Raw genomic sequence first — 17,889 nt, 5'->3', positions numbered from 1 at the left:
GTATGATCATTATTATACTTATCCTTAATTCTTCTAAGGTGTCCATGATATTTATTATCTGTCACTCCATCTTCCCTGTTGAGACTTCTTGTGTTCTGGAGAATGCCCCTGGAAGTGTTCCTTCCATATGTCTGCTCCACTTTGTACCAGTAGTCTTTAGGCCTGCTCTGCAGGTACAATCCTGGGACTTGCACTTTGTGCCTCTCCTAAGTTATAATGACTGTTTGTGTATTCTGTGTTTTTCTCTTCCTTGATTTAGTCCTTTATTTTGATAGAGTACATCTTCCAAGAATTTCCTTTAGAAGGGTGCATGGGAAATTAATTTTCTGGCTGTACATATAAGAGGATGTTGATTGACTTGTTTAAAAGGATTTTTTTAAACTTCAGAAAGTTATCTTTATCTCCCCTAGGTTTTTTTCTTTTTGTATGTATGTGTGTATGTATGTATTACTTTGCTTTTTTCATTTGGAGCTCTTCTCCTAAGTTTGATCAGTAAATGAGGAAGGCCAAGAACAGTTTGTGGAATGGGGGAGCAGAGACTGGACTGCATTGAACTGAGTTGTGGAAGCAAGAAAGTGAAGAGCATTGTAGATATAATTTAGAAAGTTTGGTTATAGAGGGAAAGAGAATAGGAACATTGAAAGCATTTTTACTTTTTTTTAACATCTTTATTGGAGTATAATTGCTTTACATTGTTGTGTTAGTTGCTGCTGTATAACAAAGTGAATCAGCTATATGTATACATGTATCCCCATATCTCCTCCCGCTTGCGTCTCGCACCCACCCTCCCTATCCCACCCCCTTGGTGGTCACAAAGCACCCAGCTCTTCTCCCTGTGCTATGCAGCTGCTTCCCACTAGCTATTTTACGTTTGGTAATGTATATATGTCAATGCGACTCTCTCACTTTGTCCCAGCTTACCCATCCCCCTCCCCGTGTCCTCAAGTCCATTCCGTATGTCTGCATCTTTATTCCTGTCCTGCCCCTAGGTTCTTCAGAGGCATTTTTTGTTTCTAGATTCCATATATATGTGTTAACATACGGTATTTGTTTTTTTCTTTCTGACTTACTTCACTCTATACGACAGACTCTAGGTCCATCCACCTCACTACAAATAACTCAATTTCGTTTCTTTTTATGGCTGACTAATATTCCATTGTATACATGTGCCACCTCTTCTTTATCCATTCATCTGTCGATGGACATTTAGGTTGGTTCCATGTCCTGGCTATTGTAAATAGAGCTGCAGTGAACATTGTGGTATATGACTGTTTTTGAATTATGGTTTTCTCAGGGTATATACCCAGTAGTGGGATTGCTGGGTCTTATGGTAGTTCTGTTTTTATTTTTTTAAGGGACCTCCATACTGTTCTCCATAGTGGCCATATCAATTTACATTCCCACCAACAGTGCTGGAGGTTTCCCTTTCCTCCACACCCTCTCCAGCATATATTGTTTGTAGATTTTTTGATGGTGGCCATTCTGACTGGTGTGAGGTGATACCTCATTGTCGTTTTGATTTGCATTTCCCTAATGATTAGTGATGTTGAACATCCTTTCATGTGTTTGTTGGCAATCTGTATCTCTTCTTTGGAGAAATGTCTATTTAGATCTTCTGCCCATTTTTGGATTGGGTTGTTTATTTTTTTGATATTGAGCTGCATGACCTGCTTGTATATTTTGGAGATTAATCCTTTGTCAGTTGCCTCGTTTGCAAATATTTTCTCCCATTCTGAGGGTTGTAATCAAGACAGTATGGTACTGGCACAAAAACAGAAATATAGATCAATGGAACAGGATAGAAGGCCCAGAGACAAACCCAAGCACATATGATCACCTTATCTTTGATAAAAGAGGCAAGAATATATAGTAAAGACAGCCTCTTCAATAAGTGGTGCTGGGAAAACTGGACAGCTACATGTAAAAGAATGAAATGAGAACACTCCCTAACACCATACACAAAAATAAACTCCAAATGGATTAAAGATGTAAGGCCAGACACTATAAAACTCTTAGAGGAAAACACAGGCAGGACACTCTATGACATAAATCACAGCAAGATCCTTTTTGACCCACCTCCTAGAGAAATGGAAATAAAAACAAAAATAAGCAAATGGGACCTAATGAAGCTTAAAAGCTTTTGCACAGCAAAGGAAACCATAAACAAGACGAAAAGACAACCCTCAGAATGGGAGGACATATTTTCAAACAAAGCAACTGACAAAGCATTAATCTCCAAAATATACAAGCAGCTCATGCAGCTCAATATCAAAAAAACAAACAACCCAATCCAAAAATGGGCAGAAGACCTAAATAGACATTTCTCCAAGGAAGAGATACAGATTGCCACAAACACATGAAAGGATGCTCAACATCACTAATCATTAGAGAAATGCAAATCAAAATTTACTTTTGTTTTTAAATATGGGAGGACCATAATGCATGTTGAAATTCTGTATCAGTGTGAACTTTTATAATTTTTTATAGCAACTAGTGACATAGACTACTTATTCTATGCATTTTCTTGGAAAACTGATTCTATTCCTTTGTTGATGTGAAGGAGCCTTTAGAAAGGATGGGATGAAAATATGGGGTAGGAGGGTGGCTGATAGAGTGAGGCCCCTGAATTGTCAGGTGAGGAGGATGGCAAATAGCCCAGGTACACTCCCAGAGCTGAGGCCGCCTCTTCCTTTGAACTGCATAATACAATTTATTTAATTCATGAAAGGGTTGAGGGCAGTGGATAAGTTTATATGATTGGTGGTAGGAAATTGAGGGACTTTTATAATAAATATCATGTAAACAGCAAAAGTGCCTGATCTCATGGTCAGATCCACAGGGGCTTCCTTCACACAGGAAATCTGTTGTTAAGAGAGAACAGTCTATTCTCCTCTGCTGGAAAGAAGGCTTTTTCACTATTTTGGAACAAGAGGTTTCTTTTATAACCATCATTAAAAGAAAAAAACATTTGCTAATAGCCCATGTTTATTATTCTTTTCTGAGTTTTGTGAAGGATGATGGTTCTTGATACAGATATGTTTTTGCCATAGCAACAGGGACAGACATACACTGGGAAAAAGCCGTGTAAACAACAGATAGTCTTCTTAACGCTGGGCAGATGCTCAGATTTATTGACCATGGGCAAGTACTAACCTCCCCTTGTCTGCCATGTTATAACGCTATATTCCTAGTACTGCATGTTCTTCGCCTCCATTTCTATGGATGTGTAAAGGCCATCCCATTGCAGTTGCATTTTGTGGGAAGTATGCAAACTGGAAGTAGTGTGACATGGAAATAATTAATAAGGCTTACTGTGCATAAAATATGAAATAATGAAGTCTCCAAAATCAGTCACTTTGGAATGAAAGTCAGGAGTAATAAAACACCATGAAGAAAGGCAAACTATTCCCATGATACAGTATGCTGTTTTTTAAGGAAAAGCACTCTGCAAAAATATTAGAGGAATTCCTGAAAAAAATTTAAAAAGAGCATAAAAAAAACACTATAGTGGTTGAAAACATCAGTGTCCTGAGAATGCATCCTCCTACTTTATTCCTGTTGGAAAATTAAGCCTGATTTCTGTGAGGTCTTCAGAAATGTATTCCTCACAGAAAATGAACCCTTTTATGGTTGTACATGTATTCATTGATAACATAAAATTCTGACTGTTACCAACCTATGTGGAATGACTTGAGCTTTTAACTTTAACTCTTTGAAAATATATATTTAAACTATAAAAGTATTATATTGTTACTAAAAGTTTAGGAAATAGAGAAATGAAAAGTCATTTGTATTGCCACATCATTAAACTGCTGTTAACATTTTTATGAATCTCTCTCCTAGTATCTAACTATGTATTAAATAATGGCAGCGGTAATATGCTTATTTTGCTTTCTAATTTAAATAGAATGCTTCTAAGAGTTTTGCTCTGTGAGTATAATGTTAAGTTTTGGTTGAGATAGGTTTTTTTTTTTTAATATGATAGGAATTTTCCTTTGCTTTTTCCTAAAAGGTTTTAAAATCCTGTATTGGTGTTAGGTTTTATCATTTGATTATAGCATCTAATGGCATAAATGCTTGATTCTCCAGGTTTTTCTTGGAAATCAGATTCTATTCCTGTGTATTCCGGTGTCACAGTGTGCTGGTGACTCCCAGTGTGCACTGTGTACATATGTTGGGTTTCCCACCAGCATATCAAGCTCAGTGTGCCCATGGCCAACACCTCCTGCATCTCGCAGTCCTCTCTGCATTCCGGTCTTGTGAATGCATAACTAGAAACCAGGGGACGGTTTAGATCCCTCACCAGATTATGTCAGTCCTCCTCTTCAAATGGTCTCTCTTCTCCCTCCAGGTTCACTGTTCTAGGTCTGGCCTTGGTCATTCAGTGCTGTGTATTACAGCTGGTCTCCTCACTCGTACTGCTTTTTTTCTTTTTGTGTCTGCTAGCTGCTGTTCATAGGCTTCTCATTTCCTATGTGAAATGTTCTTCTGATAAAAACAGGCTTAACTTAAAGTTGTTTATTTACAGTGCCAGTCAGGGTACTGCGATTCAACAGCTCACAATGAAGAGGAGGAGGGCACTGCTGGAGCCTGGTACCCTGTGTGCAGGGATGCAGGGAGGCATGCAGACCCAGGGTGACCGTCTCTTGGGGGGGCTGCCACTGGCATCTTGTACCTTCTCCTGGCTGCCTCTTTGTCATCTGTATTTGTCCCAAGCATTGTTGCAATGGGCAGAATCCTTTGCTTATCTTGACCATCTGGAAAGCACATAGAACAGCTTGATTGTTAAGCTACTGGGATGGTCTTCTGGATAGGGCCTTCCTACCTCTCCCCTTAGAGGGATAGCATTGTCAGCCTTGCATCCCCTCTAGCAGAGTCATGCTGCTAGAGGTCCTAAGTAAATGTCAGAAAGGATTTGACGTCCCAGTTGTATGTATCTTGTGTCAGACTGAGGTAGAGAAGGACAGAAAATGGTACTGGAAAGACAAAGCCAACAAACTAGCCTTTGTGAAGCAGTGAGAGGCATCGTTGCAGATGCTTGAAAAAGCAGGCTGGAAAATGTGCTGATGCTAAGAACCCTGATATTTGTGTACGTGGACATAATCTTATTTGGCTTCACAATAACCCTGTGAACTGAGTAGAGATTATTACCTTTCTGTTTCACAGATGAAGAAACAGCCTTTGAAATTCATCAGTTTGCCCAACATCACGTAGTTAGTATTTAATAGAGTCATGACTTGAACTTAGGTTTCTGATTGCCAATTTTATATACTTCATGTTACCTTTCTTAAAACCGGAAGAATGATAGACTAACAGTGGCCATCTCCATGTCATCAGGTAAATTACATTAGGGATAGCACAAAGGAAAAATAAAAATTTACCTATCTTAATCCATATTAATTATTTTCATATTTTTAAAACAGCTTTATTGAGATATAATTCACATCCATTACAATCCACTCATTAAAGGGTACAATTCTTTGGCTTTTAGTATACTTAAGAGTTATGTAGCCATCACCATTATAAAATTTTAGAATATATTCATTGCCCTAAAAAGAAACCCTTTTAGCTCTCACTGCCCCCCTCCCCCCAATCCCCACCCCAGCCCTTGGCAATCACTAATCAACTTTTTGTCTCTATAGATTTACCTACTCTGGACATTTCACACGAAATCATACAATATGTGGCCCTTCTTTCATTTTCTGTTTTCAGGTTTTATCTGTGTTGTAGCATGTACCCGTATTTCATTTCTTTTCAGCAAAGTTTCTGCTGAAAAATCAGCTGATAGTCTTAAGAGGATTCCCTTGTACATAACTAGTTATTTTTCTCTTGCTGCTTTTAAGATTCTCTCTTTAACTTTCGACATTTTAATTATAATCTGTCTTGGTGTGGATCTCTTGGGTTCATCTTGTTTGGGACACTCTTTGCTTCGTGGACCTGAATGTCTGTTTCCTTCCCCAGGTTAGGGAAATTTTTAGTCATTATTTCCTCAAATATGTTTTCTGTCCCTTTTCTTCTGGGACCCATATAATGTGGATGTTAGAGCATTTGCTGTTGTTCTACAGGTCCCTTAAACTATCCTCATTTTTAAAAATTCTTTTTTTCTTTTTGCAGTTCTGTTTGGAGATTTCTACTACCGTGTCTTCCATGTCACTCATCTGTTCTTCTGTATCACTTAGTCTGCTGTTGTTGATTCCCACTAGTGTGTTTTTCAGTTCAATTGTTGTATTCTTCAGCTCTGTGAGTCCCGTTTGGAACTTTCTTATATTTTCTATCTCTTTGTGGAATTTCTCACTGTCTTCCTCCCTTGTTCTCCCAAGTTCAGTGAGCATTTTATGACCATTACTTTGAACTCTTTATCAAGTAAATTACCTATCTCCATTGCATTAAGTTTTTTTTTCTGGGGTTTTATCTCGTTCTTTCATTTAGAACGTGTTCCTCCATTTAGAACGTGTTCCTCCATTTCCTCGTTTTGCTTGACTCTCTGTGTTTCTGTGTATCATGTGAAGCAGCTATCTTACCCTGTCTTGAAGGGATGGCCCTATGTGGGAAATGAACCTTATTGTTTAACCTTGCCCTGGTTTTTCGTTGTCTCTTGAACTCTCTTTCCACTTGTTTCAGTCTGTGGGGTCCAGAAACACAGTCCTCCTGTCAACCTGGGCCTGGCGCTCAATGGATGTCCCCTGTGCGGGCTGTGAATGCCTGTTGGCTTTGGTGGGGTTGTGCGAGTGGAATGGAGGTGTGTGGCTGCTCAAGAGCTGCATCTCTTGGTGCTGTGGCTTGAGCAGGGCTGTTCACACACTGCTTTTAGCAGGTTAGAATGAGAGGGCAAAAATGGTGCCTGCCAGTGCCAGCAAGGTAGAGGGAGCCTGTAAAAATGCCATCTGTCAGCATTCCATCCCTGGAGAGTCCCAGCAGAGTTCTGCCCCTTTGGTAGATGCTGTAAGATTACTAAGTGAATTTCCCTCACAGATGGTCTAAGCTCTTTACAAACTGCTGCTCTTTGTGCTGGGTCCTGGGGCAAGTGCTCTTACACATGCTATTACACATGCTATTTAAGAGCAGAGTCTTCATCCCCTGCCATCCTGAGTTACTCCTGAACATAAGCGCTGTTGGTTTTCAAAGCCAGACGTTTTGGGTGCTCTTCTCTCTGTTGCAAGACCCAGAGGTTGTGGTGCCTGGTGTGGGTATAAACCCCTTACTCCTCGGGGAGAAGCTCCATTTATTTGTTTGTCTATTGCTTGATTTGTTGATTGATTTTATTAAGATTTCTTTCGATTGCGGGTCACCATATTGGGAGTGTGGTTTTTGGTGAGAGCATGCCTTTCCTACCCTTCTTGACGAGGCCCTTGTATCCTTTGTTGTGGAGCAGGTGTTTTGGCAGTTCTCAGGTTCTTTTCAGAAGGATTTGTTCCCTGTATAGCTGAATATTTGTTGTGTCTGTGGGAGGAGGTGAGTTCAGGATCTTCCTCTGCCACCATCTTGAACCCAGTTTTCTTACCACTCCTTTGTAGTAAGTTTTTAAATCAGGAAGTGTGAGTTCTCGAACTTTGTTCTTTTTCAAGATTGTTTTGGGTGTTCTGGGTCCATATGAATTTTAGGATCAGCTTCTCCAATTTCTGCAAAGAAGTCAGAAGATTTCTGATAGGGATTGCTTTATCTGTAGATCAATTTTGGGAGAATTGCCATCTTAACAATAGTAAGGCTTCTGATCCATGAACATGTTATGTTCATTTCCATACTCTTAAACAACCAGTTTTGTCAGTCCAGTTCTTCTAGATATGGATGTTCATTTTAAGTGTGTTGTATTTTGCAAAGTAGCATTAGTGGAATTGAAGTCCTCCTGCCTGGATTGTCAGGCATAGTGCAGAGGTTTAACTATTGCTCTTAATTAAACATGACTTGAATTGATAGAAAATGAACTTGGAAATTATGTGAAGAAACTAGTATGAGTAATACCTGCTTTATGATTTTCATATGAACCTTCACATACAAAGTGGTATGGTTTGTTTTGTAGTTTGGTTTTTTAAATTATCATTTTTATCCTAAATATGTCTGACATAGGAGAGGGATTGCTTCAGGCAAACTTTCAGGTCTAGTACCTGGAGATAGGGGTGCATATCCGCAGAGTAGCTTACATATCTGTAATGAGGGAGGTCCTTCAAAACTTTGCGATAAAATTTAAAACCCTCTCACATTTGTGTTTCTGTGGCATAAATAGTCTTCTCCAGGCTTGTCATGGTCAAGTACCAGTGATAATAATGATGATTATACCAGAAGCACCAGAGGCAGCTATTGGCATGCTATGTGGTGGGGCTCTAGGCATGGTTAGTTTGACTAAGTATTCTAAGAGGCCCCATGGAGTTTGTCATCTCTGACAGAGGACTTTAATGCATTAGTGATGAAAAACGGCTCACTACTGACTCTTGTGATCTTCCAGAGAATGTAAGACAACGCAGCAGTAAGTGAGTGCCTCTTGTCCTATGTAATGTAAACACATGTATTGAGACCATTTGTTTGGGTACAGTGTTCCATCTTGTGTCAGCCTCATCAGAGTCTTGAAAGAGAGTAGGTGATATATAATATCTAGACATTAACATTTTATTTATTATTGGATATAATATCTAGATACTAATACTACCTACTCTTGTTTTCCTGTTTTATAGCTTATGAGTGATCACCCAACTATTATAAAACTAGACTTTTTAAAAACAGGATATTCTTTTAGCTTATTTTCTCCTGTGTGTTGATCCTTTCCAGTTTCTTGTTCCTTCCTGTTGTTGCTTGTTGATCAGAGTCCTGTGGAAGAAATTGGTTTTGTGAGTCCTGTTGCTCTTCAGTTTGGTTAGTAACACTGTCAGAGGTGGGATCAACCACACGAACACCTATCTTTGGTCCCGAGCACAGTTAGGGGAGAGGTGGAACAAATGGCTGCTCGACAGATGTGTACTTAGGGTTGTCAGGCCCTGTTGTTCACCCTCCTTGTCTACTGCCCCACCTCCAATATATGCTTAATAAACGAAAATCCCCAAATTAGAGATTCATTCTTTTGGATTAAGGCTTCCATCCTTTGTTAAAATTCAAACAGCATGAACTGCTACCTTGTTAAACATTATGGATAGTTTGGGTAATTTATATTTAATTGGTTTTGTATACAGAGTTTGATAGATTTCAGTGGGGGCAGAGAGATAGAGAACACACAATTCAATTACTAGGTACTTTGGAGGAATGTAGGAGAAAACCAGAAAAAAAGTAAGGGCTGCCTGGAATCATGAATATAGCTTATTCGGACACTATTATTTTACCTAAGGGCAGCCTTTTGTGGCCCCAGGAATGTCTGTTATGACCCTCATCTTCCTTGCAATATTCTTAGAGCAGGGTTAGGAAACTCCAGGCCCGTGGGCCAAATCTAGTCTGTCACCTATTTCTGTAAGTAAAGTTTTATTGGAACATAACCATTCTTATTCGTTTATAAACTCATTGTGCCTGCTTTCTTGTTACATTGGCAAAATTGAGTAGTTGTAACAAATATGGCCCACAATGTATAAAATATTCTGGCTCTTTACGGGAAAAGTTTGCCAACAAACTGGTCTAGAAAGTCTAGACTTTTAGAAGGTTAAGCATGCATCATAGATATCTTAAACTTATTTCAGACTTCTTTAACTTTTAATATTACCATTATATGGACTCAAGGGCAGTGATCTTAATGAAGGATCACTGCTTATATCAGGATGAATGCTTGTTCAAAAAAAATGTGTAACTTCAAAAATATTCTTAAAATAAAGGATGACACTGCTATGTTTAAAACCGAAGTAGCCATTGGAAAATTAATATCTGATTATACATGTACCTGTTACACCAGCCTCTTTCAGGTGCTCCCATCTTATTACATGAGAAAAATGTTACAGTTCCCACCATAGGCATTCATCTTCTATCATTTCTGAAGACGAAGTATTTATGTTAGACATTGTAACTTATTTAACTAAATATGAATATAAATATAAAATGCTAATCTCACTGTTGGAAATTTTAAAAGTGTTGTAGCTCAGTTACGTCTTGTCTTCCTTTCTCTCTCTCAGCTTGAAGTCCATGGCCCAAAATGACTCTACCACTGGAGACTTTCTTCCGTAAAGAGGAAGACCACACAGGAGGCTGGGATGAGCATGCCACTGCATCAGATCTCTGCCATTCCATCCCAGGATGCCACCTCTGCTAGGGTCTACAGAAGTAAAACCAAAGAAAAGGAGAGGGAAGAGCAGGTATTGGGGAAATACCCTTCTTAGTTTCATTATTTTTGTTCTTTTCATTAAATACAGTCTAGAATAAGTTCTGACGATCAAGTTTTCTCTAATAATAAACTTAAAAAGCACATGGTGTGAACAGTTTTGCTCAGAAGAAGCTGTCTTTTTGTAGGTTTCTAGGTTTTCAGATTTTGCAATCAACTTATTCTGCCATGGTTATATCATGACTTATTTATCTTCATTGGTTAAATATTTCTGCTAACTCACTGAGAAAAAGTTCTTTGGATTCTCAGAATATGATGCAAAAGATGAATTTATTTGAGCAAAAACATATGCCTGCTGCAAGGGTGTCATAGTTAACATCAGAGTCTACCTCTGCTCTCATATGGCTTTTGATTGGGCCTGACAATTAAATATGCGTTAGAATCTAATAAGGTCAGTGGTGGAGGAAGTTCAGGACCACCTAATCCCAGCCCAAGGCACCAGGAATGGCTTCCTTGAAAAAATGACATTTACATGGAGACCCCAAACCTGGAGTTAGCTAGGAGAAAGAGTGTTCCTGGGGCATGCTGAAAGCCCAAAGGTTAGAGCAAGGTGGATTTGAAGATACTAAAATAGAATAACTGGAATATAAAGGTTGAATGGGTAGTGGCAAACTAGGAAGTTGGAAAAGTTATAGGAGTTACCTTAAGGAGTTTCAATTACTTTTGCAAAAGAATGAATGATCAGATTTGTGTTTTTAAATCTTTCATCCAGCCTACAATTTGGAGGATGAATTGAATGGGTGGCAGGGAGACCAGTCAGAGAATTATTTAATAGCCTACTTAGGCCAGGTTTGACAAACTTTTTCTGTAAAAGGCCAGATAATGAATATTTTAGACATTGTGGGTCAGACAGTCACATCTCTTCAACTCTGCCATTGTAGCATGAAAATGGTCAAAGACAATATATAAATGAATGGACATGACTGTGTTCCAATAAAACTTTATTTACAAAAACAGGAGACAAGTCAGATTTCACCTGTAGGCTGTAGTTTGCTGATATCTGGCCTAGGGAAAAGTTGATGGTGACTTTGTCTAGGATAGGCATAGTGGGGATAGAGATTTATATTATTAATCCAGTGGGCTTGATGATTGAATGTGGGGAGGGACAGGGAGGAATCAGAGATGACCCCTGCTGTCTTCTTGCCTTTACAATGTGCTTTACAAACATTTGCTTCTTAGTTCTTAGAGCATTCCTATTTTATAGTTAAACTTAATCTTTGCCCAAGACTCTAAAGAATCCTTGTTAAATCAAGAATTGATGTCTTGTGTGAAGTTGCATCATTATAGGTGATGGGACACCATTCTTTCCATTATTACGTATAGAATAAAGAAAGAATCTATCGTATTTCTTAAAGTACATGGACTATAGAAAATGAAAAGGTGCCAGGTAAATTGAAAAGGTCTCTGTATTCTTATTTTGTGGGGTTTTTTTCATTGCTTGTGTTGTCAGCCTGCACCCTTTCCATTTTCTGAGCTCTTAGAAGTGTGGCCAGCATTGTCCGACTAGGGGTAGTGGTGGGGTAGATGGTTTCAGAATGTCATATTTTCAGTATTTTAGTTTTTTTTCAACATGCTGGGGACGGGAAAATATCCCTAAATATCTTTCCCATGTTCTATCAATTTTCATTTGTTAGTCTTCATTTAAGGTTCAGTTAAATTAATAGTCTTTTCTTATAATCCTTCTGAGCCCAAATGGATTTTTAAATACCACTAAGTAGAACATTTCCTTGGTCTGGGGTGCTTGCCTGTATTAAGTTGAGTCTGTTAGTTCCTTATTCATTGTAGTGTCGAGTTTGGGTATCAGATGGCGGGAATTTCTTGGCATATATATGAGGAAGCTATACATATTTGTTTGGAATAGATAAAGGAAGATGTCCAACATTTTAGCAACATTTTATTACAGGTTTGTTGTAGGTGGGTATTCAGTAAATACTTATTGAATGATATGATCTATTTGATGCCATTTTTATGGTTTAAATAAGTAGCATTAACCAGCTGTTTCATGGAACTGGGATTTTGATTGGTATTGGGAAGAAGAACCATCCTGCCCCACCTTCATATGGGGAATAGTTTGAATACATGATGGCAAGTGTGACAGTTCTGGGAATCATTGTGCCAAGGTGAGGTGGCAGGTAGTGGAAGAGCCACTGAGACAGGAGCTTGAAGAGCCCCAGAAGAGCTTTGGCAGCAGCTGGCACAGCCTCTGAAAAATAATTGTTGTAGGTTTCTAGAGTCTGAAATGTGGTATCAGGATGGGTTTGGAAGGTAAATTTTTGTCCAGTGAAGCCTTTTTTCCTTTATCCAGTTTCCCAGGTGCAGTGAGTTCAAAACAAAATCCTTTGGTACAATTTCTGATCCTCTTGTGCTTGGGAGAGGAGGAGAGGAGGGAAAGAAAAGCTATGCAAAGGCACCCCTTCCTTCCATCCCATCATCCACTGTTCTCAGAACATGAAAGCTGACAACCTGAGACAGTCCATTACATCAATAACAATTTTATTCCTTCTGCATCTTGTGAGAAGAGAGGAACATCACAGTTTACACAGAATCAAATAATGTAACTGTTAACGTGGACACAGTTTTACCTATGTTTATCAGATGTGAGATTCTCTCTGTAGCACCCATTGCCTGAGCCTGTATCTACAATTCTAAGAGTTAGTGACTTTTACACAGTAGTCAGTACACTTGATGAATAAATGAATGAGTTCAGTTTTAATGATATGGGGACTACTGTGGAGGCGAGAGGAATGTTTTGCAATCCATAAAAGGATTTCTTCTGCTGTTACTTATGAACTGCGTAAATGTTTCTTGAATATTTTTTTCTTAGCATTTTATAAGTATTGTTCCATTGCCGTTACACTCTGGTCTGCATTTAGAAACCTGATGTTGTGGTTGTTTGCATTCTTTCAAAAGAAACATATTTTTTATAGCTTTTTGCAGAATACTTCTTATAGTGTGAGGAGTTATTTGGTTAAGTCTTGCTGTTTTTGATGGCTTTCTTTGGTTCTTGTGGGGGATTTTTGAGCCTTTAAATCTTCTTTCAATTCTGAAACCTTTTCTTCTACCTTTAATCGTGAACTCTAAACTCTGATTCTCTCAGGGATTGCTGCTAGAGGTTAAATTTCCATATTCTCTTGGCTATTGTGTATTCTCAGATTCATTCCTGTTAGTTCTGTACTGTGGTCCTTTGGAATTGACCTTTTCCAAATTGCCCTATTTTGGTGACTCAACACTGTTGATTTTTGCTTCTTTCTCTGTCCAAAAAGGTTCTTAATTGATCTGTTGCTATCTGATTGCATTTTGATTAATTTCTTATCTGGAGTTATTCTGTTTTCTGATTTGATACATCTCTTTACGTTTTTCAAGATTTTTTTTATGTTTTAGTTTGTTTTTAAATAGCTTTATTAAGGAGTAATTGACATACAGTAAACAATACATATGTAAAGTATACAGTTTGATAAGTTGTGAAATATATATATACACATGAAACTATCTCCACAATCAAGATTGTGAACATATCCATCACTCCCAAAAGTTTCCTCATGTCCCTTGTAATCCCTCCCTCCCACCCCTTTCCAACCCTTTCCTCAGGCTTTGTTTTCTTTCACTATAGATTGGTTTGCATTTTCTAGAGTTTTATAAAGATGGATGTACATATATTATGTACTCTTTTTTGTCTAGCTTTTTTCATAGCTTAGTTCTTTTACAATTCATCCACGTTGTGTGTATCAATAGCTTGTTCCTTTTCTTGATGAGTAGTACCCATTGTATGGACCTACACAATTTGTTTATCCATTCTCCTGTTGATGGACATTTGGATTGTTTACAGTTTTGGGCTGTTACAGACAAGGTTGCTGTGTTCACACAACAACAAGCCCTTGTATGGACATATATTTCCTTTCCCTTGGGTAAATACCTAGGAGTGGGACCATATGTTCAGCTTTTTAAGACAGAAACTGCCAAACTGTTTTTCAAATTGATACTGTTTTACATTCCTACCAGGAGTTTGAGAGTTCCAATTCTTCTGTATCTCCACCAACCCTTGGTATGGGCAGTCTTTTTAATTTTAGCCATCTAATAGGTTATTCTAGTATCTCATTGTGGTTTTAATTTGCATTTCCCTCATGAGTAATGACATTGAGCATCTTTTCATGTGCTTATTTATCGTCTATATGTCTTTTTTCTGTGTTGGACCATCTGTTCAAATCTTTTGTCCATTTAAAAAAAAATACCAATTTGTTTTATTATTGTTGAGTTTTGAGCATTCCCTGTATAGTCTAGACACAAGTCCTTTATCAGATATACGCTTTACAAGTGTTTACTCCGAAGGTTTGGATTGTCTTTTCATGCTTCTGCTGGTGTCTTTTAAAGATGAAAAGTTTTTAATTTTGAAGTCAAATTTATCCATTTTTTTCTTGTATGCATTGTACTTTTGGCATTCTGTTAAGAAATCTTGGCCTAACCCAAGGTTGCAAATAATATCTTCTATGTTTTTTTCCTAGAAGTTTTATAATCTTGGTTTTACATGAACATCTATGATCTATTTTGAATTAATTTTTGTAGATTGTGTGAAATACATATCCAGCGTCATTTTTTGTTATATGAATATCCAGTTGTGCCAGTAACATTTGTTAAATAGATTATCTTTTTTTTTTTTTTTTTTGCGGTATGCGGGCCTCTCACTGTTGTGGCCTCCCCCGTTGCGGAGCACAGGCTCCGGACGCGCAGGCCCAGCGGCCATGGCTCACGGGCCCAGCCGCTCCGCGGCATATGGGATCCTCCCAGACCGGGGCACGAACCCGTATCCCCTGCATCGGCAGGCGGACTCTCAACCACTTGCGCCACCAGGGAGGCCCTAAATAGATTATCTTTACTGCATTACCTTAAATCTGTTGCTCATATAGGTGTGTGCTTATTTTTGGGGTCTGTCTTCTGTTCCATTGATCGACTTGCCCATCTTTACATTAATACCCCACTGTCATGTACATTCTAGCTTTATAATGAGTCTTGAAAATCAGACTTCGGCAAACTTGTTTTGCCTATTTTAGGTTTTTTGCATGTCCACATGAATTTAAGAATCAGATTGTCAATTTCTGTACAAAAATGTCTACTGGGATTTTTGTTCAGAATGTTGAATCTGTAGTTCAATTTGGGGGAGAACTGATATTTTAACAATATTGAATCTTGACCCATGAACAAGGTATGTCTCCTCTTTAAGTCTTATTTAATTTCTCTCAGCAGTGTTTTATAGATTTTAGTGTATAGGTCTTTACACACCTTTTGTCTGATTTATCCCTAAGTACTTTTTATTTTTGATGCTGTTGTAAATGATATTGTTTTTAAATTTTAATTTCCTCTTGTTCATTGCTAGTACAGAGAAATAAAATTGATTTTTATGTATTGATCTTGTATCTTGCAATTTTGCCAAAGTCACTAGTAGCTTTTTTGTAGAGTCCATTGAATTTTCTGCATAGGCAGTCATGTCATCTGTAAATGAAGATAGTTTTACGCTGCCTTTTTCTATTTGGATGCCTCCCTCCCTCTTTCTTGCTCTAGTGAAAACCTCCAGTACTATACTGAATAGAAGTGGTGAGAGCACACATCCTTGTGTTTGTGACCTTAGGGGGAAAGCATTCATTCTTTCTACACTAAGTATGATATTAGCTATATGTGTTTTGTAGATACTCTTCAGCATGTTGAGGAAGTTCCCTTCTGTTTCAAGTTTGCTGAGAGTTTTGTTCAGTTTTGATACTGGTAACTTGTGTCTTCACTATTTTTTTTCCTGATCTAGCCAGAGGTTTATCAATTTTATTGATCTTCTCAAAGAATTATTTTGGTTTCATAGATTTTCTCTATTGTCATTCTGTTTTCTGTTTGTTTCATTTCTGCTCTGATATTTCCTTTCCTCTGCTTCCTTTGAGTTTAATTTGCTCCTCTTTTTCTAGCTTTTTAAGGTAGAAGTCAAGGTTATTTATTTATCTTTCTTATTTTCTATCACAGGATTTAGTGATTATAAATTTCCCAAGTTCTGCTTTCATGGCATTCCACAAATTCTGCTGTGTTGAGTTTCATATTCATTCAGTTCAAAATACTTTCTAATCTCCCTTTTCATTTCTTCTTAGATCCATGGGTTATTTTTAAGTGTGTTATTTAATTTCCAAAATTTCTGGACTTTCCAGAGATCTTGCTTTTATTTATTTCTAATTTAATTCCATTTTGGTCTGAAAACATATTTTGAATAACTTAAATCCTTTTAATTTTACCAAGACTTGTTTCATGGTCCAGAATATGGTCTCTTTTGGTAAATGTTCTGTGTACACTTTCGAAGAATGTGTATTCCGCTGTTGTTGGATGGAGTGTTCTGTAAATGTCAATCACATCAAGTTGATTGATAATGGTTTTCAAGTCTGCTAAACCCTCACAGTCTAGTTGTTCTGTTACTAGAAAGAGTGGTAATTAAATTGCTGACTATAATTGTGGATTTGTCTGTTTCTCCTTGGAGTTATACCAGTTTTGCTACATGTAGTTGATACTCTGTTATTAGGTGCATAAACATTTAGGATTGTTTGGTCTTGATAAATTAACCCCCTTATTATTAAGAAATAATTATCTTTATCCCTGGTAATGATATTCTTTGCTCTGAATTCTACTTTGATAATAACTCATTAGCTACTGGGGGATTTTTGCATAAACTAACGCCTGCAGCCCACGATTTGTTATGTTAACAAACAAACATTTCATCTCCCGTCAATAACCTTCAGGTAACAAAAGACGTATTAATACACCTCTGGTCAATAATGTGATAATACAGGCACTACAGCTTTCTTTTGATTAGTATTAGTATGATATCACCTTTTCCATCTTTCTACTTTTAACCTATTTGTGTCTTTATTTAAAGTGCTTTTCATGTAAGCAACATATATGGTTGAGTGTTTTTATCCAGTCTGACAATCTCTCTCTTTATCTGGATGTTTAGACTATTTATATCTAATGAGATTATGGATATGGTTAGGTTAAGTCTTCCTGTTTGTTTTCTGTTCATCCTATCTGTTCTTTTTTTTCCTTTTCATCCCTTTTCTGCTCTTTAAAACATTGAGTGTTTTTTAAGATTTAATTTTCTTCTTTGTTGGTTTATAAGCTGAAACTTTATTTCAGTGTTCTAAAATTTTATTTATTTTTTTAGGGTTTATATTATATATCTTTAACTTGTCACAGTCTGCCTTCAAGTGATACTTTACTACTTCAAAAATACTATAAGAACCTTACTTTCATTTCTTCCCGCCTACACCCCAGTCTTGATGCTACCATTGTCATACGTTTTATTATATATATGTTATAAACCCTAGAATATGATGTTATTTTTAAACACTTTTATTTTTAAGGAGATTAAAATAATGAGAAAAATATCTGTTTACACTTATATAATGTAACTACAGTTTCTGGTGTTCATCTCTGAGTAGAGCTGTATTTCCATCTGTCATTTTCCTTCCATGTGAAGGACTTTCTTTAACATTTCTTCTGTTGTGAGTTGGCTGGTAATGACTTCTTTCAGCTTTTTTCTTTCTTTCTTTCTTTCTTTCTTCATTTCTTACGTCTGGGGTTTGTTG

The 17,889-nt window shown here is 37.5% G+C and overlaps 1 protein-coding gene across 7 annotated transcripts in view; it reads left to right on the top strand.

Annotated features, from left to right (window-relative positions):
- The window catches only part of MARCHF8 (membrane associated ring-CH-type finger 8), a 118,210-nt gene that overhangs the window by 38,400 nt on the left and 61,921 nt on the right, over positions 1 to 17,889 (top strand). For 4 of the 7 annotated variants that reach the window (XM_060102932.1, XM_060102896.1, XM_060102942.1 and 1 more), the window contains exon 2: positions 10,080 to 10,259. The exons of the other annotated variants lie outside the window; for them this stretch is intronic. In XM_060102932.1, the coding sequence (XP_059958915.1) occupies positions 10,158 to 10,259 (102 nt within the window). In that variant the 5' untranslated portion in view covers positions 10,080 to 10,157. The remainder of the gene's footprint in view (positions 1 to 10,079; positions 10,260 to 17,889) is intronic. 7 annotated transcript variants of the gene reach the window in all.

The sequence above is a fragment of the Mesoplodon densirostris genome, chromosome 1 (assembly GCF_025265405.1).
Source record: "Mesoplodon densirostris isolate mMesDen1 chromosome 1, mMesDen1 primary haplotype, whole genome shotgun sequence".
NCBI classification, from domain to species: domain Eukaryota; kingdom Metazoa; phylum Chordata; class Mammalia; order Artiodactyla; family Ziphiidae; genus Mesoplodon; species Mesoplodon densirostris.
This window is presented reverse-complemented; position numbering and strand designations above follow the sequence as displayed.